This window comes from Gouania willdenowi, chromosome 17, assembly GCF_900634775.1.
Source record: "Gouania willdenowi chromosome 17, fGouWil2.1, whole genome shotgun sequence".
NCBI classification, from domain to species: domain Eukaryota; kingdom Metazoa; phylum Chordata; class Actinopteri; order Blenniiformes; family Gobiesocidae; genus Gouania; species Gouania willdenowi.
The window spans coordinates 32037467-32061621 of NC_041060.1; the positions used below are offsets into that span (position 1 = coordinate 32037467).

Sequence of the window (24155 nt, forward strand, 5' to 3'; positions counted from 1 at the left end):
GGCGGTGCTAACCCCTATACCGCCATGCATCACTCATTACATGACAGTATTAGCATTTTTGCTTGGAAATGAAAATTCTACTATTAAAGTCATTTTTCAGAAATAAAATGTCATAGAATTCCCACAATTGAAATGAATTTTAATTCATATGATGTTGATTTTACATCATTTGGCTTCTCTACAGCTTGGGTAGGTCCACTATCTATCTGTCGCTAACAGAATCATTCAGTGACACACCCAAACAGCTGTCGAAACAGATAATGAAGATTGTAAGATGGCAAAAATAACAACAAAAAGTTGTATCACTTGTTAACAAACAGCTTGTTGACCTCCTGTTGGTGTGAGGGGTGATTTATTCCTAAACCTTTAGTTGCTACTGGTGCGTCAGTGAGGGAGACAATCTGCAGCTCGTGATTTTTGTCCAGCAACGGCAGGATTTCTATAGCAACACATTATTAAAATTGGCTGATGACAGCTAATGTTCCCAATTTCTGGTTGAATGATCCAATGCTTGGTGAGTTTGGCTTCACAATGATATGAAAAGCTGACATTGATAAAGCAACATCACTGCTTTGGTGCTACAAACCAGTTTTTCCTGTGGTAACTTATCTGATGCCCTCTCATGATTCAGTACATTAGATGGAGCTTGTGGACCAACTTTAACAGTTTGGATTCATATTGGAAATCAAAATCAAGCATGCATAATGCACACACACACAGAGGTGGTGATAAAATGTTGATTTTACTCTTTTTTTGTTTTTCTTTATTTTATTAATTAAAGTGATAAGTTGTATCGATTTACATAGATATTTAGTATATATTAAATAAAGAATTGCCTCATTTGCACCTACACACATACTCCATTCACCTTCTCACTCGTACTCATTCCTGCACACAAACACTCAGTCAGCAGTGCACAGCAACCACTGCCCTGCTCTATGTTAATAAAAAAGAAATAAAACAAGCAAACATGGGAAAAAAACACAGACCATAAACAGAGTGCTACCATTAATGAGCGATGCTGATCAATAACACCACCAACCATAACAAAAGGTTTTACTCTTGACTTTTATTTTTTATTAACATAAGCATTTTACATTCTTAGAGCCTCAAACGTTAAATGCTTACAATATTGTTTGAGGACAAATTTTGCAATTACACATTTTGCTGTGACACTGGGTTTCTCCAAATACACAAATCCTATGAAACTCTGCAATGTTTGCAGAGGCCACAGTTTTCCCAGACTTGGCAGCCATTTTTAAACTCAAAGGGTTGAAAAAAACTTTACATTTTTCCAAAAATCATGCCATTTTCCTTAAAATGACTTGTTTGTTCCTGTTTTCAGGGTGGCGAGGGTCTGCTGGTGCCTATCTCCAGCTCTCAATGAAAACACCCTGAACAGGGCACCAGTCCATCACAGGGCAACACAAACAGACAATCACTCACACTCGCATTCACTGCTACGGGTAATTTAGAGACTCCAATCAACCGAACAGTCATGTGTTTGGATTGTGGGAGGAAGCTGCAGTACCCGTAGGAAACCCACATAGCACAGAAAGAACCCAAGTGTCCACCCCAGGGCTTGAACCCAGGACCTTCTTGCTGTGAGACAGACATGCCAACCACTACGCCACTATAGGTCCATATGAATAAAATGATATATAACTGGCCTGTGGCCTACAGCATCTTCAGGCTGTGTGCCCTTAGCTTTAAAGTCTGTTAAGCAGTCACCAAATTTATCATATCAAAAAGCTGCATGTAAAAAGAAGACAATATTTTAATAATGCTCAAATCAGTTTATTTCATAATTTTTCAACATATATAAAATTTAAAATATTTGTAGCAGAAAACTAACAGTTTGATCAAGTTCTTGCAAAAACCCTAAGTTTCCTGGTCAACAGCAGCCTGCAAAGCCAAAACGGCGTCTGTGGAAGACAAAGTGGACTCAAATAAACATAAAAAGTATGACTGAATGATGATGAATTCTTATAGGCCAATATGAAGCTGCCCTCTTAATAGCATCAGCAGAAATCATAGCACTAGCCTTGAGTGGATGAAGTACGGCTTCTTCCGAACCTCTTAACAAGGCAGTTGTACTTACCCAGTAACTTGTGGGCATGATCCAGCAGGTCAGGAAGTCCTTTTAATGTACTGTATGAGATCTGGTCCATTGCCTTTACAAAGTCACTCCCCCTCTAAGAGATAGGAGGACACATTTAAAAAGACAAAAACTTGTGTGCTGTACAGCAGACATAGGCAACTGGTGGCCCTTGGTCTATTTTTGTGCGCCCCCCAAAAATTGTATTTCAACAAGTTGGAAGAAATATATAGCCCAACATAACACACAAAATAACTCCTAGAACACACAAATCGACAGCAACATGCAAAATGCACAAAAAATTCCAAAAATTCCCAAAAGACAACAAAAACAGACACAACTACTACTTAAATAAAATGACTACAAAAACACACAAAAAAAACAACACTTTACAAAATAGCTATAAAGACACACAAACAACAGATATCAACAATAAAAATGCAAAATATGAAAGAAAAGTACACACAATTACAACAAGAACACAAAAAAATAACAAAAAAACTGACAAAACCAGACCAACCTTATTACCCTTGTATTAATGCTCAGATCTGTTGTTATTCTAGCCCTTGGATCAGATACAATCACATTTTTGTGGCCCCCGCTGTAATAGAGTTGCCCATCCCTGCTGTACAGAAACAATGGAGGTAAAAACAAAACAAAAAAAACAAACAACAACCTTGAGCTGTGCATGAACTTTCTCCTCAAGCTCTGCCACCTGAGATATTGCACCGTCACTGGATTCCATGGATTCCTACACCACAAAATTATTCCAAACATTCATGAAAGACTCATAATTAAAAACAAGCTTGCTGTACAAACAGACCTCTTCAGACAAGCTTTGTGCAGGCTCTTGAGCTTTATCTGTACCCCTGGCTTTGGAGTCGCCCTTCAGCTCCTTTACCCTATGAAAAAATATTTTTGTCCAATTGAAAGTACTTCATTTGAGAACAAAATAGTTGCAAACTGAAACACCCCATTAGCTAAAATAGTCACCTGTCTGCATAACGTAGTGTGTTCATTGTATATGCACATGAAGTCATGCCTGGAGCCACCAGGGCAATCTGTGAAAATAGGGAAATGTATACAAACACATGTAAACCAGATCAGTCAGCAAATATTGTGGAAATAATGCTGTAAATTAGAATTAAACACGCCAAGCTTGGTTTTGATGTACCATGCATGTCCTGGACTTCTCCCCAATGAAGGAATCTCTAAGGACTTTTGTCAAAGTGCTCATTCGAAAAGGGATGTGATCACTATTCATTCCCATTGAGCGGATGCACTCCTGCAAAGACCAAGAAAAGACAAAGTTTGTTCGGAATTTTAATTCTTTTAACTGAAATCTGCTTAAAGGTCCAGTATCATGCTATTTTTCACCAATCTTCATTGGTTCTAAGAACCCCAACAACATAGTATTTGAGGTTTATTTTCCCAAACTCACCTGGAGTTTTAGCCCAGAAACCGAAACTGAACCTCCCTTACCGGTATATTCTGGGCGCTCTTAGTTCTTTTTTCTCAATATAGACTAGTGACAAATGTATGGACTTTATCTTGTGTTATTGGAGATTTTTTTTTTTTAGAAACTAACATGAATGTACGTATTACTGTAGTTGCTGTCCCGATCAGCTGCTGCAGCCATAAGCACATACAGAGGCGGCTGTGATCTAGGCTTCCTGCTGTTCCGACCAGACTGACAACCATCACTCCACTTCCAGACTGTAGAATTAATTCACCTTGAAAAAGCTTATCTTGGTTTACACGCATCTGTTCTCACTGTCTCTGACACCTGTGTGTGTGTGTGTGTGTGTGTGTGTGTGTGTGTGTGTGTGTGTGTGTGTGTGTGTCGGACCATGCGCAGTCAAGGGAAAGTGCATTGCATTTTTTTTTTTTTTTTTTAAATGACTATTGAAACTGATACCATTGCTATTTTTATGACCCCGCTGTATACGGTATTACCGCCCAAGCCTAGTAGGCGTTGACACACGCTACTTCAGCGCTGCTTCAGGGTGTGTGTTTATCACAGAAGCAGCAGCAGTAAATAATTAACAGTCTTCCTTCTCCTCGTCTGACCACAGGGATAGTCCATTTAAGACGAGTCCAATGCTAAAAGTTACACTGATTGCGAGCGCTCTTCATTCTATCATAATTTGTGAGATGTTTCGCTATGGGATGTATCCTCCATCCGCTGCCCTCAGAAGCATTAATATCAATCTGCTAATCCGGATTGGCTGGAAAAACGTACCCGTCCGCCAGGGACACTCCCACCTCCTATGAAAGGAGGAGGCGGACAGACACCCTCCACTTGAACACCTGTTCTCTCTCTCAGCATATCTTGCGTTTTTGTTTCATCAGCCTAACTGTCCACAGGCGGATCTTCAATTTTCAGTCGACAGACGCTGATAGGGCTAACGCCTTGCATTGGACCACACCAGGTCGTAAAAGAAGCCAGCCCTTACAGGTGCCTCATCCCTCGACTGAGGTGATGGAGAGCCACGGGCTGCTCCGTATGCCGCCGGTAGAGCCACTCGTTGCGGCGCACCTGCTGCCATGACAGCGCAGGCTGCCTACCCATGTTACTGACCAGAGCAAACAGTCTCCAATCTGACCTGTCTGGCAGAACCTACGCTGTGGCTGCGCTGTTGGTCAGAGCGCTGAATGTCCTCTCCCTCCTCACAGCTTATCAAGCAGAGCCATGTGAGGAGTTCGCTCAGTCACAGGACCCAGCGATGATGGAGGAAATATTGACCGCTGCCGACATGTGTCTCCTTACCCAGCGCTGCTCAGTGCAGGCCATGGGTAAAGTGATGGGCAACATGGTTGTTCAGGAGCGAGCACGTTGGCTTGACCTAACTCAACTGCCAGACACAGGGAAAAGCAACATCCTGGATGCTCCCGTTGTCCCGGAGGGTATCTTTGGCTCTGCACTGTCTTCAATGCAGCAGCGATGTGAGGAGAAAAAGAGGGACAATGAAGCTTTCTGCCTCAGTCTTCCCTGAAAGCCCCCAGTCACATCTCCACCTGCACGACAGAGGGGGTTCCCACAAACTGCTAAGACACCAAGACCGTTCGCTCCTCGGCCCGCCTCGCCGCAGCCTCAATGAGACTGGCCCGGTAAACCCTCAGCCTCAGCTGCTGCGCCGGCACAACCTGCTCAATGCACACAGGTGAGGAGGAAAAAGAAAATGACCTGACCGCTTTCTTTCCCCCCGGCCACATCCTGGGCCGGGGGGAGTGTCTGTCTAGGACATTAGTGCAGCAGTGAGTTGGACCTCGCCCCTCATGTTAGTCCGCTTGAAATAGCATAGAAGAGAGGAAACAGAACTTTTTCAAGTTTTGTTTCCTCCTTCCCCACAGGCTAAAGGAATGTATATCACTGTAGCAAAATCATTATAAAGTGATTTTTTTAAAAAAGTGTGTGACAAAAAGTTCAGCGTTCCACTTTAACTTTCAAAACAAGGATGATTTTTTGGCAGCCACATCTTGGTTCATGCACGGCTAACACACATTGGTCCACCCACCTTGAGAGCCAGCAGGCTGCGGTTTATCTCTGCAGTCTCCACCAAAGTGTTACGATCATTGCTGCTAACGTCTGTGCCTCGCTCATTACCGGCAAGATCAACCAGGGAGAACTTGCCGTACAGTGTGGTGACCCAGTCATTCCGCCGTAGGATGATTTGAAGGACTGCGTGAGAGCGGGATGATTTGGCGTTGGCTGAAGTCTGGCCTGAGGTTCTGAAATACAATTTGGTAAGAACGAATTATGAAAAACCCTGAAATATTTGCTACATAGATTTTTGTAAACTTTTTTTGCTCTTCCAGAAAACATTTTGTAGCAATACAAATACCTGTATGCACTACCGATCTGTATAATTTTGATCACTTCCTCTGCTTTAGTAACATGTGACTCCTCCAGTCCCACCACCTGAACCTGCTGTTTGTCATCTTCCAAAACACGAAGCTTGGCCTTCTTGTTCAGTAGGTCATATACCTGATTTCAAAAAGCAGAATTGTAGCTCCAGGATTTAAATCATTTGGCTAAAACAAAAAAAAAAAGAAGCTTTCTTACTTTGCCGTTATAGATCTCAAAGAAGCTGACGTACACAGAGACATCCAGGTTTGAATATCTGCTGTGGTTCAAGGAGGCAAAAACATCCTGGGCTGTAAAAGGAATCATAAGTTCAAATGAAAGTCAATTTTGGTTAACTGCTTTGTGGCGTAGAACCTAAGGACCAACTTTCCCTTAAGGCTCAAACATACTCGGGCGGACACCCGCAAAACAGAGTCTGCGGGCCAAATAAATGTATAGGTCAGATTGTACTACCGCGCTGACTTCTCCGTGTAATTGGTGTCACACAAAACACTGTTCGACATTGTATCGACCTGTATTTCACCCGCCTGGTGTAACAGAGCAGGAGAGATGAACACGAGCTTAGAGGAGAAACTGGCAGACGAGCTACAAAAGTACCGACACCTTTAAAACACGTTCTAGGAGTACAAGGACTACAAAAAAGTTCTGAAAATCATGGGACATGTAGGATTATAATGGAAACTACTATGCGGTGGTGTGCCCGAGCATGTGAGCTCTGAGGAGAGTCCACGCAGAGTCCATTGTGCGTGGAGTGCACCCAAGTATGTTTGAGCCTTTACACGTCCAATACGCATGTTTAGTTTTATTTGATTATAGGAATGTGTGAAAACCAGTGTGCAAGCTAAAACATGAACTCAACATAGATTGATAAAGTGAAATCTATGACTTCATCTCTGCAACTCAACTAAATACAGGGATACTGTGTATACCAGGGGGTCACCAACACGATGCCCGTAGGCACCAGGTAGCCCTCATGGATTATGTGAGGGGCCCTCAGGGGCTCTCGTCACTAATGAGCTCCATCTGATTAACTTTTCAGGATTCAAACTCACAAATATAAATACATATGTAGTTAGTACTTAGTAAAGTCAAATACTGCTGCACCTGATAAAGTTTTAGTACTAGATTAACCATCTTCATTCAATGTTTATTTTCACTAAAACACTGACCAAAGTTTTTAAGTGCTGCAGATTTGATGTATGGTCAGTGGTATGTAAAATAAGACATAATTGTTACATTTTTCAAATGTTACATGCTATACGATCATTTAAAAGTTGTTTGTTAGCAGCTCATAGAACAGGAAGATGATACATTTCAATGAAATGTAATTAAAGAGAAATAAAAGAAGAAAATAAAGTGTAAACTTATACACAATTCCAACCTTTTTAAGTTACTGCCAGTCTTCCTTATTATCTTACCCTCTAATTAAAGTGAAACCGTGAATATTTAGTATGTAAGCACTTCTTACATACTAAATATTAGTATAGTAACGCGTAGCCATTTGGACTATACAGTACCTACAAAGTAGCTCAGTTTCAGAAAGGCTGGTGAACCCCGGTGTATACAATCTTATTACAAAAATAATACAGTAAGAACTAGTTCCAGTGAAAGCATTCAGACATGAGCGACTGAAGCAGGAGCATCTCAGGATTGTTTTCTGTTACCTGCAAGTGCGTAGATACCTCGAGCATTGTTTTGCTGCTTCCCATTGAAATCTCCACCCATTGTCTAGAAAAAGAACAAAAGTGAAAAGTTAACATTCACTCAGCCGAACCACCAATTTGTATTAGGAGGAAACTTACATGAGTCTTTCCGGAGCCTGTCTGACCATAGGCAAAACATGTAGCCATGCCTCCTTCAAAGACAGATTGTACCAAAGGTTTGGCGGTAAACCTGAAACCAAACAAATGAAGAACCCATTCAAAAATGTAGATAATTAGATATGCTGCATAAAACACACAAGTGAATATTATTATTATTATTATTACAGTTTATTGGGACCAAAATTAATAACTTGATATTTCTTCTCATAATAGTTTGAATTACAAAATATAACTTTAGATCATTTTAATTCAAATAAAGTCTTATCAGAAAGACAATTCTAGGTTAAATTTGCTGAAAAAATAGGGATGTCTTGTTACAAGTTTTTCACTCCGATAAGATCCCGATATTGCAGCCTTGAGTATTGGTCGATATCGATCCAATAACAGCACGAATCACACATACTTTAATTACTTATTTTGTAGTGTGGAATGTAACAAAAGTCAGCAAAAGTAGGTATGAAAAAAAGTGACCCATTTATTATTAACCAATTGGTTACATACATTTTAAACTTTAACATAATACCTACAGTATTCTACAATTTAATAAAGATAGGAGATTGTAGATGCAGTCCGATAAAATCCGATATTTGTTTTCTGACTGATATCCGATATCAAAATCGGATCGGGACACCCCTAAAAAAACTTGTGTGTGTATCACAAAGATGAGCACCTAGCAGCCCCAAAAGTAAACGCACAAAATGAAAACAAAACATACACAAAATTACTACAAAAACAGAAGAAAAAAAAAACACACACACCACAAATACTTAATAGGACAACAAAATACACAAAAGGTGAAACAACATGCACAATAGGACAACACAAATGCAGATTGGAAAGCTTGTATACTGACCCAGTGGAGGTAGGGCGGTATAGAGAATTATTTCTTATTTCATACTTGTTTCACCAGGGAGTTGTCTGTACCAGGGTTGGGGTCAATTCCATTTTTCAATTATCATTCTGTTTTCAATTATCTAAATTCAATTACAATTCATATATGATTACAGTGACCAACATTTTTTCCAATTCCAATGATTATTTTCACTTAAAAACAGCCCACATGGGATCAAAGTACTTTACTAGTGATCTTGTGTAGTTTGTATATGTAATTTATGTCTGTTGTGATGATTGTATGTATGTGTATGGAGACGTTTTAGCATCTTTAAGTTTACATTTTAGTGCATTTATTAGAGGTCAACCGATAGGGGATTTTCACAGACCGATGCTGATACCAGTTTTTTTTTTTTTTTTTTTTTTAAATTTAGCCGATGGCCGATATACTTTTTTTTAAAAGCACATTGATTATGAAAGACAATTGAAACACTCATATGATATAAATGTATAAATTAGAAATTAAATTAAATATACCAATAAAACGCTTAACATTTATTGAACTTTAAATATACCCGTATAGAACCAAGTAAAACAAAAAGTACAGGACAAAGCCGTAAAGCACGACAACAATATACAATATGCAAGTAGTGGGTTTAAACTAAATACCTATTTTAGGTATAACCATTCATTCCTTCCCTCTGTTCACAGCCACCGCCATTATTATACCTAAGCTTCACACTTGTCACCATATGCACAACTACAACATCACATCTCACTTTAAAACAAACAACTCTTTCCATTTCCTACCTTGAGTCTCTCCTCCCTGTTCCCTTCCCCCTCACCTAGGTGTAACACTGCCCTCTCTTGTTATATCCTCCCTATAATAAAGTGTTTCTTACCCTTCCTTAGGGAGTGCTGGTGATGATATATATATATATTATTTTGGCCGATGGCCAATCTTGAAAAAAGTCCATATATCGGTTGAACTGTAGCATTTATTATAGTATCTTATGTAAAAGCCCAACTGGGACAAGAGTTTGAGTTTTGCAATAACTATAAACTCTTTGCAGTAAATATCAGTTACATTCACACTATTGTGACTATGTAAAACTGTATCGTCCAAATTTAAATAAATCCATATCCAAAGTTAGAATATATTATGATTATGCTGTAGAAGCCATTTTAATCACATTTCTGACAAATGGAGACAATAATTAGCTACATTTTACTATTTAGGTAGTCACATTAAAGTTGCATTGGTATTTAAAAAAAACCAAAAAGACAGTCTTCAACATCCCCTGCCAGATTGATTAAATGACCTAAATCTAAGAACTTAGATGTATATTGCACATAACAAAATATTATCACATCAGAATATAAAATTACTAACTCTCCTAAACGGTTTCCGAGAAAAGCTGTCCCCTTTGAAGATACCTCGAACAGAGTAAAGCACAAGGGCAACAACTCCGAAAAAAATAATTCCGTGCTTCTTATTTTCGAACTACATCAAGGTATTGATATCATGAAGACACACAACGAATTTCATTACCCTATCTTAAATGGTTTCTGAGAAAAGCTGTCCCGTTTGAAGATACCTCAAACAGAGTAAAGAAAAAAACGGAAAAAGGGCAATAACTCAGGGAAAAATAATTGCGCGGTTCTCATTTTCGAACTCCATCAAGGTATTGAAACCTTAATTTGGTTTTTGTGTCTTAAACGGTTTCCGAGAAAAGCTGTCCTCTAACGGACGGACGCAGGGAGCTCAAACCTATATTCCCCTTCACCATGTGTGGCATGGGATAATAAATTCCACTTTAAACTACTGCTTAACTTGTAAAACTATCAATATAAACATGAAGCAGTTCAATATACACGTCAAATAAACAACCACTTATATCAAACCAACTTAGAAAGGGTAATAAAATGTGTACTTTACTTGTAGACAAGCTCATTGGTGGAGCTCTCGTCAAAAGAATAATCAAAGTGGAAAACTTGGTTGTCCAGATACTTAGTGAGGTCAACTTTTTGTTTTGGCTCATGAACCATCAGTTCTCCTTTCCCAGATACCGTCACCACATCAATCTCCTTTTTAATCAGCTCTGAAAAACACCAACAATTCAACATGAAAAAAAAAAAGGATACAAATAAAAACATTAATGCACATTTACTCCCCTCTACCTTGCTTGTTTAATGGTCGTTTGCGGACACACACAGAAATCCTGTGCGGTTCATTCTGTAAAATAGAAAATAAAATTAGGATGATGAAAAACTAGGAGTAGACATCGCAAAAGACATGGTTTAAGGAATGTAGCATCTAACGCACCATTTGATTAGCTAAGACAGGGCGGACTTCCAAGGTTTCTCTGAACTCTTGGATCATCTCGTAGAACTTCTGGTTTGGTCGAGAGACCTCTCCCAACTGAAAAGGAAAAAAATACAAGAACATAACTATAGAAGAAAAGGATCAAAACATAAAACAGATGGAATGGGTTTGTAAGAAATAGAAATCACCTTTGCCATCTTGGTTTGGTTGTCAGGAGGCTTTATAGCAGAAGACTGCCTTTTTTTACTCTTCATCATTTCTGGAGGTGCCACAGACTTTCTTCTGCCTGCTACAAAATTACAAATCAAGCAAAGCAACACAAAAGATGAGTAGAATTCAAAACTGCTTTCAATACAAAGTGAATACTTGAGGAATGCTAATGGATATCGTTTCTTCCCACATCTCAAAGACACTTGAGGTTCATAGAAGGTTTTAAAAAGATTATGTTCTCGTTTTTTTTTTCCCCCTCTCCGATTGTATTCATGGTTATAATCTCCTTTTTCCCCCCATTAGAGCACAAATCGGTTACTGACCTTTGGGAATTGGTGGAGGAGGCATGACCTCAGGTTCACCGTTTTTCTTTACAGACTCATAATTAAAGGGAAGCGACTGTAATGGTTCATCGGGTTTCCTACACTGCTGATTAAGAGTTTCTGTTCAAACACAACAAAAAGCAAAAACATCAGCTTTTCACCTTTGACAACAAGAAAAAGCCCTGAAAGTGTTCTCTAATGGGAAGATGCTCAAACCCAGTCTGACTTTAACTTAAAAAAGGTATCTATTGAACCAACACATCAGTGAATATAACTTTACAGTTTATCTTTGGTCCATGTTATCTTATAATTGGTCTGTGACAGAATATAAGAGAAATGTAACTATACAGAGTAAGAAATATGTTTTTTAATAACCAACAAAAAAATGACTTTACCAAAATGCAACCCAACAGTGTCGGTGATGGCTGCTGATGAGCACGGGTCAGGATGACTCGTTTGTTTTGGAGTAGCAGACTCCCTGATTGGTACAGCTGGAGGCTGAAAGAGACATGTCTGCCGTGCCAGGGAATGAGAGGAAACTGAAAAGGACAAAAACCAGAGTCAGCAAGCAGCAGGATGGGTGTATTATTCCCCCAAACACCAATACAATGAGTCCGTGCACAGTAATGGATTGTTCAGTTGTAGGGGTTAACCACAAAACCAACCACTTTTGGATTCTGAGTGGTCAGTCACTTTTAGGTGATATCAGATGCACAGAATACCAAATGACTCATAAATGTGGCATTTAAAATAGATTTTATTGATCTCAGTTACATAATAAAGTTAAAGAGCAACTAAACCCCAAACCTTTTTGCTGAATACATATTTATTTAGGTATTAAGTAGTGCTGTTGATTGATCCTAGTCCAACTTTTAATATTTTAGTAAAAGTATTTAGTTGTAAAATGTCAGAGTTACGGCTCTCTAAGGGTTGAACGCCAACCATTGCAATTTAATTTTGCTATTGGCTGAGACGGATTATTTGGAACAGCCTTCACTGTTGGCCCCGCCCCACTTATAAAAGCCCAGAGGAGGGAGGAGGCTTTCCTCCAATCACAACCCTCAGTGAGCATTGATTGACAGCTTCAATGAAGAACTCCATGTTCCTGCGATTATGTTTTTGACTCTGCTTCTATAAAAAGCAGATTCTGGTCCAATCAGAGGGTTCATTAGGTTATGTGTGTATAACAGACACAAAGTATGTGTATCCCTGTTTGTCTCTACGTGTGCGCTAATGTGCATGTACTTCTAGCTGCCGTGTGTGTGTGTGTGTGTGTGTGTGAGGCTGTGGTGTTCTGAGGCTCATGGTGGGAGTAGAGCATGGACTGTTTGTGAGTAATATAGCATCTGTGTGTGCGGTGTGCTTATGCTTGTGGGCTGCGTATTGTGTGTAGTAGTTGAGAAGACAGTGGTCTGTCACTACCGGCACTGTGTGCTGCCTGAGTGGGCGTGTCTTACTGCTACAGCAGTAACGCCCATAATCAAGGCATTTTTCAAATGAACCCCGTAGTGGCAGGTCAGCATTTCTGCAGGGGTTAAGTTAAGCCTAATTTAAGGTTCTGCGTAAAATCCCCCGCCGTAGACGCACAGACCCCATCCCCAGTAAAGCCTGGTTTAAGGTTCAGCGTCAGGACCTACGCCGGGGGCAATGCCGTCAAGAGGTTGGCCCTTTTACTTCTGCATGGAGGGAATGCCTCACTATGCGATTGGCCATCCTGCCGCTAGCGGGTTGTGGCTGTGTTGTTGTTACAAATGAGAATTAAAAAGCCCTTGTTTATCTTCAGGTCACAGAAAAATACATTTTGTTAAAGCATCTTAAAACATAATTTATTTGTGGATTATTACTTACCTACTGTACTTAACCATGTGTGTAGTGTTGGATACAAACATTAAAACAACGCTTTCAAAACGTGCACTTTATTTTTCAATATAAACACAGGAAACTCATAAAGTATAAAAGTGTATCGAGCTGACTGTCGACTGCTACAGTCTACAGTTACGCTGAGGTGAGGGGCCCCCGACCCTGCTGTAGAGCGGAGAGAGAGCAGCGAGGTAATCGGGTTCACGGCCGCCGGAAGTGGGGAGTTGAGAGCGGGACAGCGCTGTATAGATCACTTTAAACATAACGTCATGTCTGCTCCTCTGGTAGCCTCCACAGAATGTTGGTCATTGTTTACTGTTAATGAAACACACACTGTAGGTACAGGGATGAGAAAGTAGTAATAATAATAGTAAACTCACACTTTTTGTCTGTGATTGACTCCGTTTGGCGGTGCTTCATGAAAGGAAATAATAAAACTTTTAGTCCGTCTCGGTTCTCTCTGTGACTCAATCCACTGTAGAAACAACTCTCATATCTAAAAGTTGAAATATGGCGGTGTGACTGGGAAAGGCAGTGACCGGGGCTGAGGTTTGGAGCTGACCAACGTAAGGTTATGGGGGAGGGGTCTGCGCCTACGGCAGGAGATTATACGCAGAACCTTAAAATTAGGTTTAACCTTATGTGCGCCTCCCAAAAAATCCTGACTACACGTCGTCGCCTTGACACGTAGTCACCTAGGGCTTTGATAATCCCATGTTTTTGGCACATATATAGTGCATCAGTGTGTGTCCCCCAACCTCCATTACACAGAGGGGATCCCCACTAATCCTCCAGCTTTTTGTGAGGCTGAGCTCCGCCCCTTTCCTCCACCTGTTGAACAGACGTTCTTCCTATGGAGAGTGATCCACATTTTCTCCTCCGCTTTTATGTGTGATCGTTTATTTTTCACCTGTCAGTTTGATGAGGCAACGCAACACGATCTGCCTTTCTCTCATTCGTAATGTTCACTGCGTCACCAAATTACGCTCTCCTGCGTGTGTCCACCTCAACATTTAATACCTCCACTTTACATCCACAGTGAAATTTGTTTTATTCGCAAGTTTTCCCCCTCGGTCCACCATGACATTCGTATTATTCATTTAGGGCGTTCACTTGACCTTGTATGGGCACCAAATGGGCGGAGTTGATTGTGATTTATAAACCGAAACTGGCGTGGAACATAAGTGCGCCCTCGTTTATAAATCGTAGAAAAAGGATTCGTATGCATTTCCTGGTTTTTAGCGTACGCCAGCTGAAGTGTGCTCACCAAGCACACTTTTATAAATGAGGCCCCCGGTCACTGCCTTTCCCGGTCACACCGCCATGTTTTAACTTTTAGCGTAGCGATACAAGAGTTGTTTCTACAGTGGATTGAGTCACAGAGAGAACCGAGACAGACTAAAAGTGACAGTTTTATTATTTCCTTTCATGAAGCACCGCCAAACGGAGTCAATCACAAACAAAAGGTGTGCCTTTACTGTTATTACTACTACTCTGCCTCGTCCCTGTACCTACAGTGTGTGTGTGTGTGTGTTTCATTAGCAGTCGACAGTCCGCTCGATACACTTTTATACTTTATGAGTTTCCTGTGTTTATATTAAAAAATAAAGTGCACATTTTGAAACTGTCGTTTTAATGTTAGTGTCAAACAAAACACACATGGTTAGGTACAGTAGGTAAGTAATAAAACATTTTTCTGTGACCGGAAGATAAACAAGGGCTTTTTAATGCTCATTTGTAACAGCACAGCCACAACTCCCTGGCAGAAGTAAAAAGACCAACCTCCGCGTCACTTTGCCGGCGTGCCCCCGGCATTCGTCCTAACGTTGAACCTTAAACCAGGCTTCACTCTTTATAAAGTCAGGCTGCCGGTCAACTCTGCAGTGAGTTCACAGCTGAAATGTGTCACGACTATCATAGGCACGCACAATCACAACGTGAATCTCACACACAGCCTTACAGACACCACTCAGGGGCAAATGGCACTGCTCTCCCACCACCTCACATACACAGCGTTAAGTACACGCACATGCAGAAAAACGGGAATACACACATGATGTGTCTGCACATATACACAGAGCTTGATGAACCCTCTGATTAGCGCAGAACCTGCTCTTTATAAAAGCAGAGTCACTAACATCATCGCTGAAGAAAGGAGTTCTGCATTAAAACTGTCGATCAATGCTCACTGAGGGCTGTGATTGGAGGAAACCCTCCTCCCTCCTCTCAGCATTTATAGGAGGGGCGGGGCCAACAGTGAAAGTTGGTGAGGCATGATGGTCACAATAATCTGTTTCAGCCAATATCAAAATTTAATTGTAATAGCTGCGTTCAACCCTTAGAGGGCAGTGACTGACATTTTACAACTAAACAAAAAAATTGAAATACTTTTACTACAATGTGAAGAGTGGGACTAGGATTAATAAACAACACTACTTAATACCCAAACACAATAACATGTATTCAGCAGAAAAAAGTGAGTTTGGGATTTAGTTACTGTTTAAGCATCATCTCCCAAAACCAGTGAACAATGACAACTCAATGACAGCCCATAATGCCTCTCAACTTGTATAGTGTCAACTATGAGAAACCAAAAGTAAAATTGAAATGATTGCCCAGATGTACAAAGACCCACATGCATTGATTTTCACTTATAACCTAAATAGTGAGAATTTAACGTCAGCAAGATTATGGAACCTTGATTTGTCTCCCAATTATTTAGGCAGTATTCAAACTGAAACCAGGCAATGCAACGCTCCTGCAAAATTGCATGTACCTTTGATTTTAACCCAAACATCTTAACTATAAAAACTTGATCCAGGAGATTTGCCATCATATACAGAACTTAAAAAGGACCATGTCTGTTTCCTGCATTGCCTGGTATGGTCTGAATGGAACAAGAATGCCTCTCTAACCTGACTCTTCAGTCGTGCCGATCATTGCTGCAGGAGCATTGGGAAATTAGTTATTTGGTGATGATAATGAACACAAGTTTATAGATTATTGACCCATTTTATGTACGTACAGGAAGCAAGAGCAGGAATCCTTGATGATCGAAGTCGTCCGTCATACTTAGAGGACATAAGACACAACCCATCAGTCATTTAGTAACTCAAAGAGGCAAAGTTAGATTAACAATGGACTGCAAAGTGTTTGTTTTTTATCTATTTGTCTTGCAGGGCTTACCTTTCCCTTTATAAGAGGTGGTGCTTCTGTACTGCTTGTGGTGACTGAGTTCATATGGTAAACAAGTTCTGGATTGAGTTTACACAAGTCATTTATCTCAACCTACAACAAAGGACACAATTTTTAAAAAGGTATTATCTATTTCAGAAAATAAGGAAAACTGAAGGTCCATCTTACCTCTTTCATTTTAACCATGTTCCCCTGAGTCCACTCTACCATGGCAGTTTGTGTGACTGCATTCACCTTACGTACTAAGGCAAACTGAACCCGACCTGGTTTGGAAACAGAGCGTTAGTCAGATTAAGTTGGTGATTTGTGTCAGATGCTGACATCCAGAGCTCTGCCTAACTAATGATCAAAATACATTTAAGAATTAGGATGTTTTTGAATGGCTACCAGAGTAATGAACCCTTCCACTGCGATTTTTGGCCCACTTCGAGCCGATTCTCAACTCGTGCGACTATTTTGTGGGATTGTGCGAGTCTCTGCTAGATCGTGTAGTATACATGAGGTCACGAGAAGTGATTAACATCTCACGACCAGCTCCCGATCAACAATCGTAGGTCGTAAGTCGCTCCTCGTGAGGGTATCGCACAGCCGAAGCAGTGCCACAGACCGGCTTACCGTAAACGCTCACACTGCGCAGGCGCAAACACCGTAGGACCGCTGTAAAATTGACGGACTGTACTGCCCACGTCTGTCCAACCAGCTCCTGGTCCATCACATCATCGTCTTTTCTTTTTTAAATCTCTTTTTGCTGAGATTTGCGAGTGTCTCTCCACTTCTGGGTTTTTCTTCTTCGTCTGTTTTAATGGCGACGCTTCAGAGTTCTTCTTCTTCTTCTAATTTGTACGTTGCATTTCCTGTATCAAGACCCCGACGTGTCGTGTATGAACGTACAGTGTGAGCAGTCAGATCGTGTCAGAGTGTTGGTCCGTACAGTGTGAGAACTTGAATCATGAGCTGCGCACATTCGGGCTCTGAGTCTGAGTCGCACATTTTGAGCTGGAGCTGTGCACAACAATTGAAAAAAATCGCACAGTGTATCCCAGCCTTTAAACATCCATGTTTGCTCTTTGATGATGACCTATCGATAGGATGTAAGATTTTCAACCATATCCCAGAGGTCAAACATCTTTTAAAACAGATGAACGGGAGTTCCCTATAATTATCAACACAGTGCCCACGGGCACCAGGTAGACCACATGGACCAAGTGAGGGGCGCTCAGGAGCTCTAGTCACCAATTACCTACATCTAAAGTCTGATTTACTTTCCAGGATTCAAACTGAAAGATAAATATATATGACAGATGTAGTTAGTAGAGTTAAATACTGCTGCATGTGATCAAGTTTTAGTATTAAATGAATCATCTTTAAATGTTTATTTTAACTGAAACCTTGTGACAAATGCTTTTAAGTGTTGCAGATTGGGTGTATGGGTTGTGGTATGTTATATATAATATGATATATAAGATATATATTTAAAAACACAAGGGGGATTTTTGTAAAACATGACAATTTTTGATGAAATGTAATGAAATAATTGCATAAATTAGGAGAAATAAAGTGTTGCACATTAAAACTTAAACATTTCATACCTTTTTACAGCTACCCTTCCTTATTATCTTACGCTCTAATTAAAGTCAAACCATGAACATTTGGTATTTAGTAAGTACTTTTCTAATTGGTAGCCCTTCAGACTATTCAGTACCTATGAAATAACTCAGCTTCAGAAAGGTTGGTGACCCCTGCTCTACATCATCGCTGTCTTATTTATTTATTTGTTTTTGTATCTCATATGACCCATTTACTTTACGCATAAATTAATTAGATAAGCTCCACTGTGCCATTTACTCAGTTTCTCCAAATACCTGCATTTACTACGACGTGGTTGTTTAGGAACACTTTAAAGGAGGCGGCCCCCTGTTCATATCCGGCCCCCGAGCCACATGTTTTTGTTTAGTTAGCATGTGTAAATGTAAATAGGCTATCATGTGTCTGTAATGTCTAGAGTAGATAACACACTCTTCATAGCAGCTTGTGTGGAGTTGGTATATTTTATTAAACTCAATCTCTTTTTACTGAAAATGCAGGTAACCTATCTCTGCTATAGAACCCCTACAGTTTGCCTACAGGCTGAACGTTGGAGTGGACGACACACGTTTTCAACAGCATTCGTCCGGTGCTGCTGCGAGGGAAGCTGGAGGATGTGGGAGTGGAGGAACATCTGGCTGTATGGACCAGTGACTACCTCATAGACAGACCGCAGTACGCAAGGCTGCGTAAGTGCATGTCTGATGTGGTAGTCTGCAGCACGGGGGCCCCACAGGGAACGGTCCTTTCACCGTTCCTCTTCAGCCTGTACACGGCGGACTTCTTCTACTCCTTCTGGAGAAGGAGAAGGGCTCCACCACACACACCGGTGAACATTCTGGGCTCGGACATTGAGCAGGTGGTCAGTTTTAAGTACCAGGGTGTTCACCTCAACAATCAAATGGACTGGTCTCACCACACTGACCTGTAGCCATGCACAGGAAGGACCAGAGTCACCTCCACCTCCTGAGGAGACTGAGGTCGTTAAGGTCAGCAGACACTTCCTTTGGACATTCTATGACTCTGTGGTATCCTGTACTAGGAGTGTGACGATATCTCGATACGGCAATATATCACGATATTTTTCCGCATGATTGATTATCGATATGCTCGCGGTAAGTATCGATTTTTTTTTTTAACCTTTCCTGCTTTTTCACTAAAATACACTATACTGGTGTCACTGGTAAGAAAGACCCTATTTTTTGTTTACATAAAGCACTATTGGAGATACTTATTCATTTACATTGGTATGTTGACACTTATTTACAGAAATGTTGCAATGAATAGTGTCACTGTTCATAGGACACTTTTTTTCATACCTACTGTTGCTGACTATTGTTTTTGCCTTTTCTAACATTCCACACTACAAAATAAGTAATTTTTTTTCTTTAATAAAAAAAAACAAAGTAATAAAAGTATGTATGATTTATGCTGATATCGGATCAATATCGGTATTGACCGAAACACAAGGATGCAATATCTGTATCGTATCGGAAATGAAAAAGTTGTATCGTGACATTGCTATTTGTTTCAGAAAGCGTTTTAATTGCAGTGGATTAAGGGTTGTTTTATGACCATCATGTTTTGTGACTGTAAATGTACTTTGTATTTCTATTGTAATTTTGTGAAGCACTGTTACTTCTCTGTCTGTGAAAGGTGTTATACAAATAAATATTACTTACTCTCCTTGGACTGTCCGTAAATATGTATACATCTGTATCCTTTATAATTTTTCAGAGGTGTAAAGAGTACTGATATATCCTACTCAAGTAGAAGTACTGTTACTTAATTTAAATTGTACTGAAGTACAAGTAAAAAGTAACTTAGTTAAATAGTAATCAAAGTAAAAGTTACTAGTTACTTTCATCCTACACATTTATTTTTGGTGATAAATCTTGGCACGGTTTCCCTTGAAGAGACAAAATCTTGCACAATTGGAACCCAATTTAATTTCCACGTATAAAATATAAGGTTTGTAAGAATATAAATATATATTTTTAAATAAAATGACACCAATGAATTAACTTTAAAATAAATAAAAACAATTATGTGTAGAAATAGAAATATAATTTACTTAAGTACAAGAAAAAAATGACTGATTTAGAAATATATTCAAAAAAGTACAAGTACCCATAAAAGCTACTCAATTACAGTAATGTGAATACTTGTATTCCATTACTTTCACCTCTATACTTTTTTATATTTTTTTTCTATTTCTATGTATATATAGCTTCTATTATTGTATTGTTTATTTTATCTCCGTTATTGCACTATTTTTGGGTGTCTTTTAGGTTTTCTGTGTGTGGCCTTCTGTTTCTTTTTCTGATGTGAGCTGCCATGACAGTGAATTTCCTCACTGTCAGATAAATAAAGACACTCTACCACACGATATACAGTAAACTCATATCAGTCAATATTGATAATTATTGATTTGTCTTTTTAACCTATTCAAAATAAAGACCAGAAGAAAAAAGGCCAAATTCAAATACTTTTATTTTAAATCTAATCTTTAACATTTAAAAAGAGGTCAACAAAACTATGGGAACAAATTAATTAAAATTTAACTGTTAAATGTGCAAATTAAATAAATGCTTAATCAAAGAAAATGTGCAAAGCATTTTGTAAATAATAAATCAGTACACACACCTGAGGTAGACATGAAACAAACAGCAGGGTATGTAGGGCTGCTCGATTATAGATAAAATAATAATCACGATTATTTTAGTCATAATTGTAATCACGATAATTTGTCAACCAAAAAGTTATTTTTTTTTTGTCCAAAACAATGTCAAATATATTCTATTATAAACATGAATAAAACATGTACCCCTGAATTAAACAACTCAAAGTTAGCATTAATAATCAGTGTGTGCCAAGCTTTATTTGTTGTAGATGTCCAAAATCGTAAAAGTTTGTTTTATTTAGCAAAAAAAGTGTATGTAACGTAAAAAAATATATGTATTATTATTAATAATCGTTTTTTTCTCAATTATGTTTTTTGTAATTGTTGGGTGTAATAATTGAAATTGTAATCAAATTTTGATTGATTGCACAGCCCTAACGGTATGTATTAAAAAATAATAATACATGTGATAAAATATAAATCACTGCTACTGAATCTTGTTTATTTTATATCTGATAATGAGTTACATACAGTTACAGTATGATTGACAAATGTCACTCTGATTTCATATAATTAAACCAGATCTAGTTTGATGATTTAATCATTAATTACTGAGAGAAGAACTAACAGGATATTTAGGTGTAATTATCACAATAGTTACATTAATGTTTAATGGGACCAGATTTGTCTGTGAACACGTGATATATAATTAAACAATATTGCGTTTCACATGTTGGGACGGATGAATAGTGATGTTAGTTTCATATATTTGTTCACACTGTCATGTTGGTTTTATTCTTCCATACAAGTGTAAAATCTGATCATAAGTACGTTAATCTGTGGCTCTTTGTGTTTTAATGACAGTAATACTTGGTATATTCCTGATATGGAGTGGTTAGCGTTAGCTCTTAGCCCAGTCTCATGTGTCAGTGGGTTAGCTTTTAGCTGAGCAGCGGTGGCAATTACAGCTCTATCGCGATATATATCGTTATCGTTTTATCGCCCTTGCTTACCCTACGTTACATACATATCAATCCTCATCATGCTAACGATACGCTATCGGACATCCTAACACAAGGCCTTGCTTTGGTTATTTCCACCCCAGTCATTAGATAAAAATATTTAAAAGCTTACCATCACTGCGGCGGATCTGTATGGACAATCCAATAAGTCTGGAGAGATTGTTTTCCATTTTTCCTACTGTAAAAACACGATAAAAGTCAAGGAAGTGCCAATAGTCAGTGTTGCAGTGGCAGAAAACTGCGTAGTTTGGAGCAAAAACAATATAAATAGTGTTAGCTGGCTTGTATCATTAGCATATGTTTATCTGTTCCTTTTCCCTATAATATATAATCAAACTCACGATTGTGTTTGCTACTACTACGACTGCTACTGCTCCTACGACTGATGCTGTTGCTGCTGCTGCTGTTGCTGCTGCTGCTGCTTCTTTTTCTTCTTCTTCTTCTACGGTGTCTGAGGGTTTGGTGGTTAGCGGTCGAAATTTAAATTTCTTCTTCTGTTGATTTTATTGGCGGTTGGCACTCCCAAATCAGTGCACTATCGCCATCCACTGGAAGTAAAAGTGAGCACCTGTAGTAAAAGCACCTGTAGTGAAAGCCTCCTACAGGTTTACTAATAGCGTAGTAAATATTTACACGTAGACGTACAATATTTTGCTATCTCTATGATAAACCCAAATTATAATCCTAACCCTGAAAATTAAAGGAAATATTATTATCTTTTTTCAACATGATGGACGCGCATGCGCATTGTCTACCGTAGGAAACTTTCACGGTCGGTTTATTCTACACGACACCGGGAGTCTGAAAGGACCAACATACAATAAATAAACCAAATATTGACATAATAATAATAATAATAATAATAATAATAATAATAATAATAATAATAATAATAATAATAATAATAATACTTTATGAAGAAATAAATCAATAGATACATTAAAAAAAAAAAAGTAAATGTCGTAGGGTTTTCTCTGGGTTTGCGGTGAAGTTACATTTTAAAAGTGCCTATTAGCAATTGTTTTTTTTTCTTCCATTCATTATAGAAAGGATATAGTGACATAATTCTTTGTGGAATATGAAAAAAAAAATGGTTGAGTTTTTAGCAATTTATATTTGTGTATGGAAAAAAAACTTCCCTAGGATGATAATTGTATTGATTACTAAATCATGTGAACCATCAGCACTCAGCATTGGGAGCTGGTGGTGATAAAGTCAGTGATCACCGAAGATGAGTGAGTGGAAGCAGCAAAAGGGACATACTACTGCCAAAAATAAACATTGAATTTAATTGTTTCACTGATAAAAAAAAAGGCCCATACATGCTTTTCTTATCTAAGACATTTGAATAAACTACTTAAAACAGTGGTACTCACTTCTGCTCACCTGTTGTAAAATACCTTAGAAAGAGCCACAATCTAGAGGTGACAAGTGGCAGAAATTGGTTAAAATGGCAATAAAAATAAGTTACATGGAGGAAATGGTGAAAATGCACCAAAAATGAATGAAAAACAGTGGAAATGATGAGGAAAGATAAAACAAATTGTCAGAAAGTAGCAAAAATGGAAAAGAAGTGACAAATAAAGGTCCAAAAGTGGCAAAAACTTGGCAAGAAAAGAGTAAAATGTTACTAAAATGGGAAAAATGCAGTCATGAGCAAATAAAGAGGAAACATTTGATATGTAATGGCAAAAAGGCAGCCTGGATGGGCAGAATGTAGCAAATAGGGCAAAAATGTGCATCAAAAAGAGGCAAAATATAAGATGAAAGGACACGTGTTATTTATTCGGCAAAGGTAGCTTATTTGGATGAAAAAATGGCAAAACATGGTGAAAGAAAGGGCAAAAATAGGGGGTATGGATATTTATTAGCAAAAGACGCTAAAATCTGAAAATAAAAGGGGAAGAAATGGGACAAAAGCAGTCGCAAAATGGCAAAGAAAATTGATTAAAAAAATGGGTTAAAAAGATTCCCCATTCTAAAGTTTTGTGGGTGAAGAACAATTTATATTGTTAGTTAGTATTCACAAATCTAATTTGTGTATAGCCTCAGAGCAGACATTTTCCTTTCTGAATAAACTACCATTGATTATGTTGAGCAGTGGACTGGAGTATGGTTGGTTGTCCACTAGATGGCGGTACAACATTAAATTACATAAGCTGGAAACTGATAAACTATGCATTTGGTCACATAAGTTATATCTGTGCAGCGAAGTCCACTTTAACAGTTTATCGTAGTCTCTATGAGTCTGTTAAATATGTTTTATTGTAGTTATTTTTTTTAATTAATACTTGTTTTTGTAGCTGCCACCTAGTGTTGCAATTCCGCCCCCAGGTGGCGAATGTGAGAAAATGCATGTGACTGTGACCTGTGACGTAGAAGAGCGGTGCAT

At 38.8% G+C, this 24155-nt stretch overlaps 1 protein-coding gene across 3 annotated transcripts; it reads right to left on the bottom strand.

Moving 5' to 3' along the window:
* Positions 1 to 1192: 1192 nt before the first annotated feature.
* On the bottom strand, positions 1193 to 22253 carry kif2c (kinesin family member 2C). Of its 3 annotated transcripts, XM_028472896.1 has the most exons (23): positions 22105 to 22253; positions 21876 to 21941; positions 16703 to 16797; positions 16526 to 16627; positions 16365 to 16410; positions 16255 to 16281; positions 11875 to 12018; positions 11480 to 11599; positions 11135 to 11235; positions 10947 to 11042; positions 10802 to 10856; positions 10560 to 10722; positions 7769 to 7859; positions 7631 to 7694; positions 6165 to 6256; positions 5944 to 6086; positions 5617 to 5830; positions 3273 to 3383; positions 3092 to 3159; positions 2922 to 3000; positions 2775 to 2849; positions 2102 to 2195; positions 1193 to 1925 (listed from the first exon to the last, which is right to left on the bottom strand). In XM_028472896.1, exons 2-23 carry the CDS (start codon positions 21931 to 21933, stop codon positions 1882 to 1884), a joined length of 2082 nt encoding a protein of 693 aa, XP_028328697.1. In that variant the 5' UTR covers positions 21934 to 21941; positions 22105 to 22253; the 3' UTR covers positions 1193 to 1881. The 3 variants fall into 3 exon arrangements, with proteins under 3 accessions (XP_028328697.1, XP_028328696.1, XP_028328698.1); XM_028472895.1 differs by lacking the exon at positions 1193 to 1925 and having other exon boundaries at positions 2005 to 2195; XM_028472897.1 differs by lacking the exons at positions 1193 to 1925; positions 16255 to 16281 and having other exon boundaries at positions 2010 to 2195.
* Positions 22254 to 24155: the final 1902 nt, after the last annotated feature.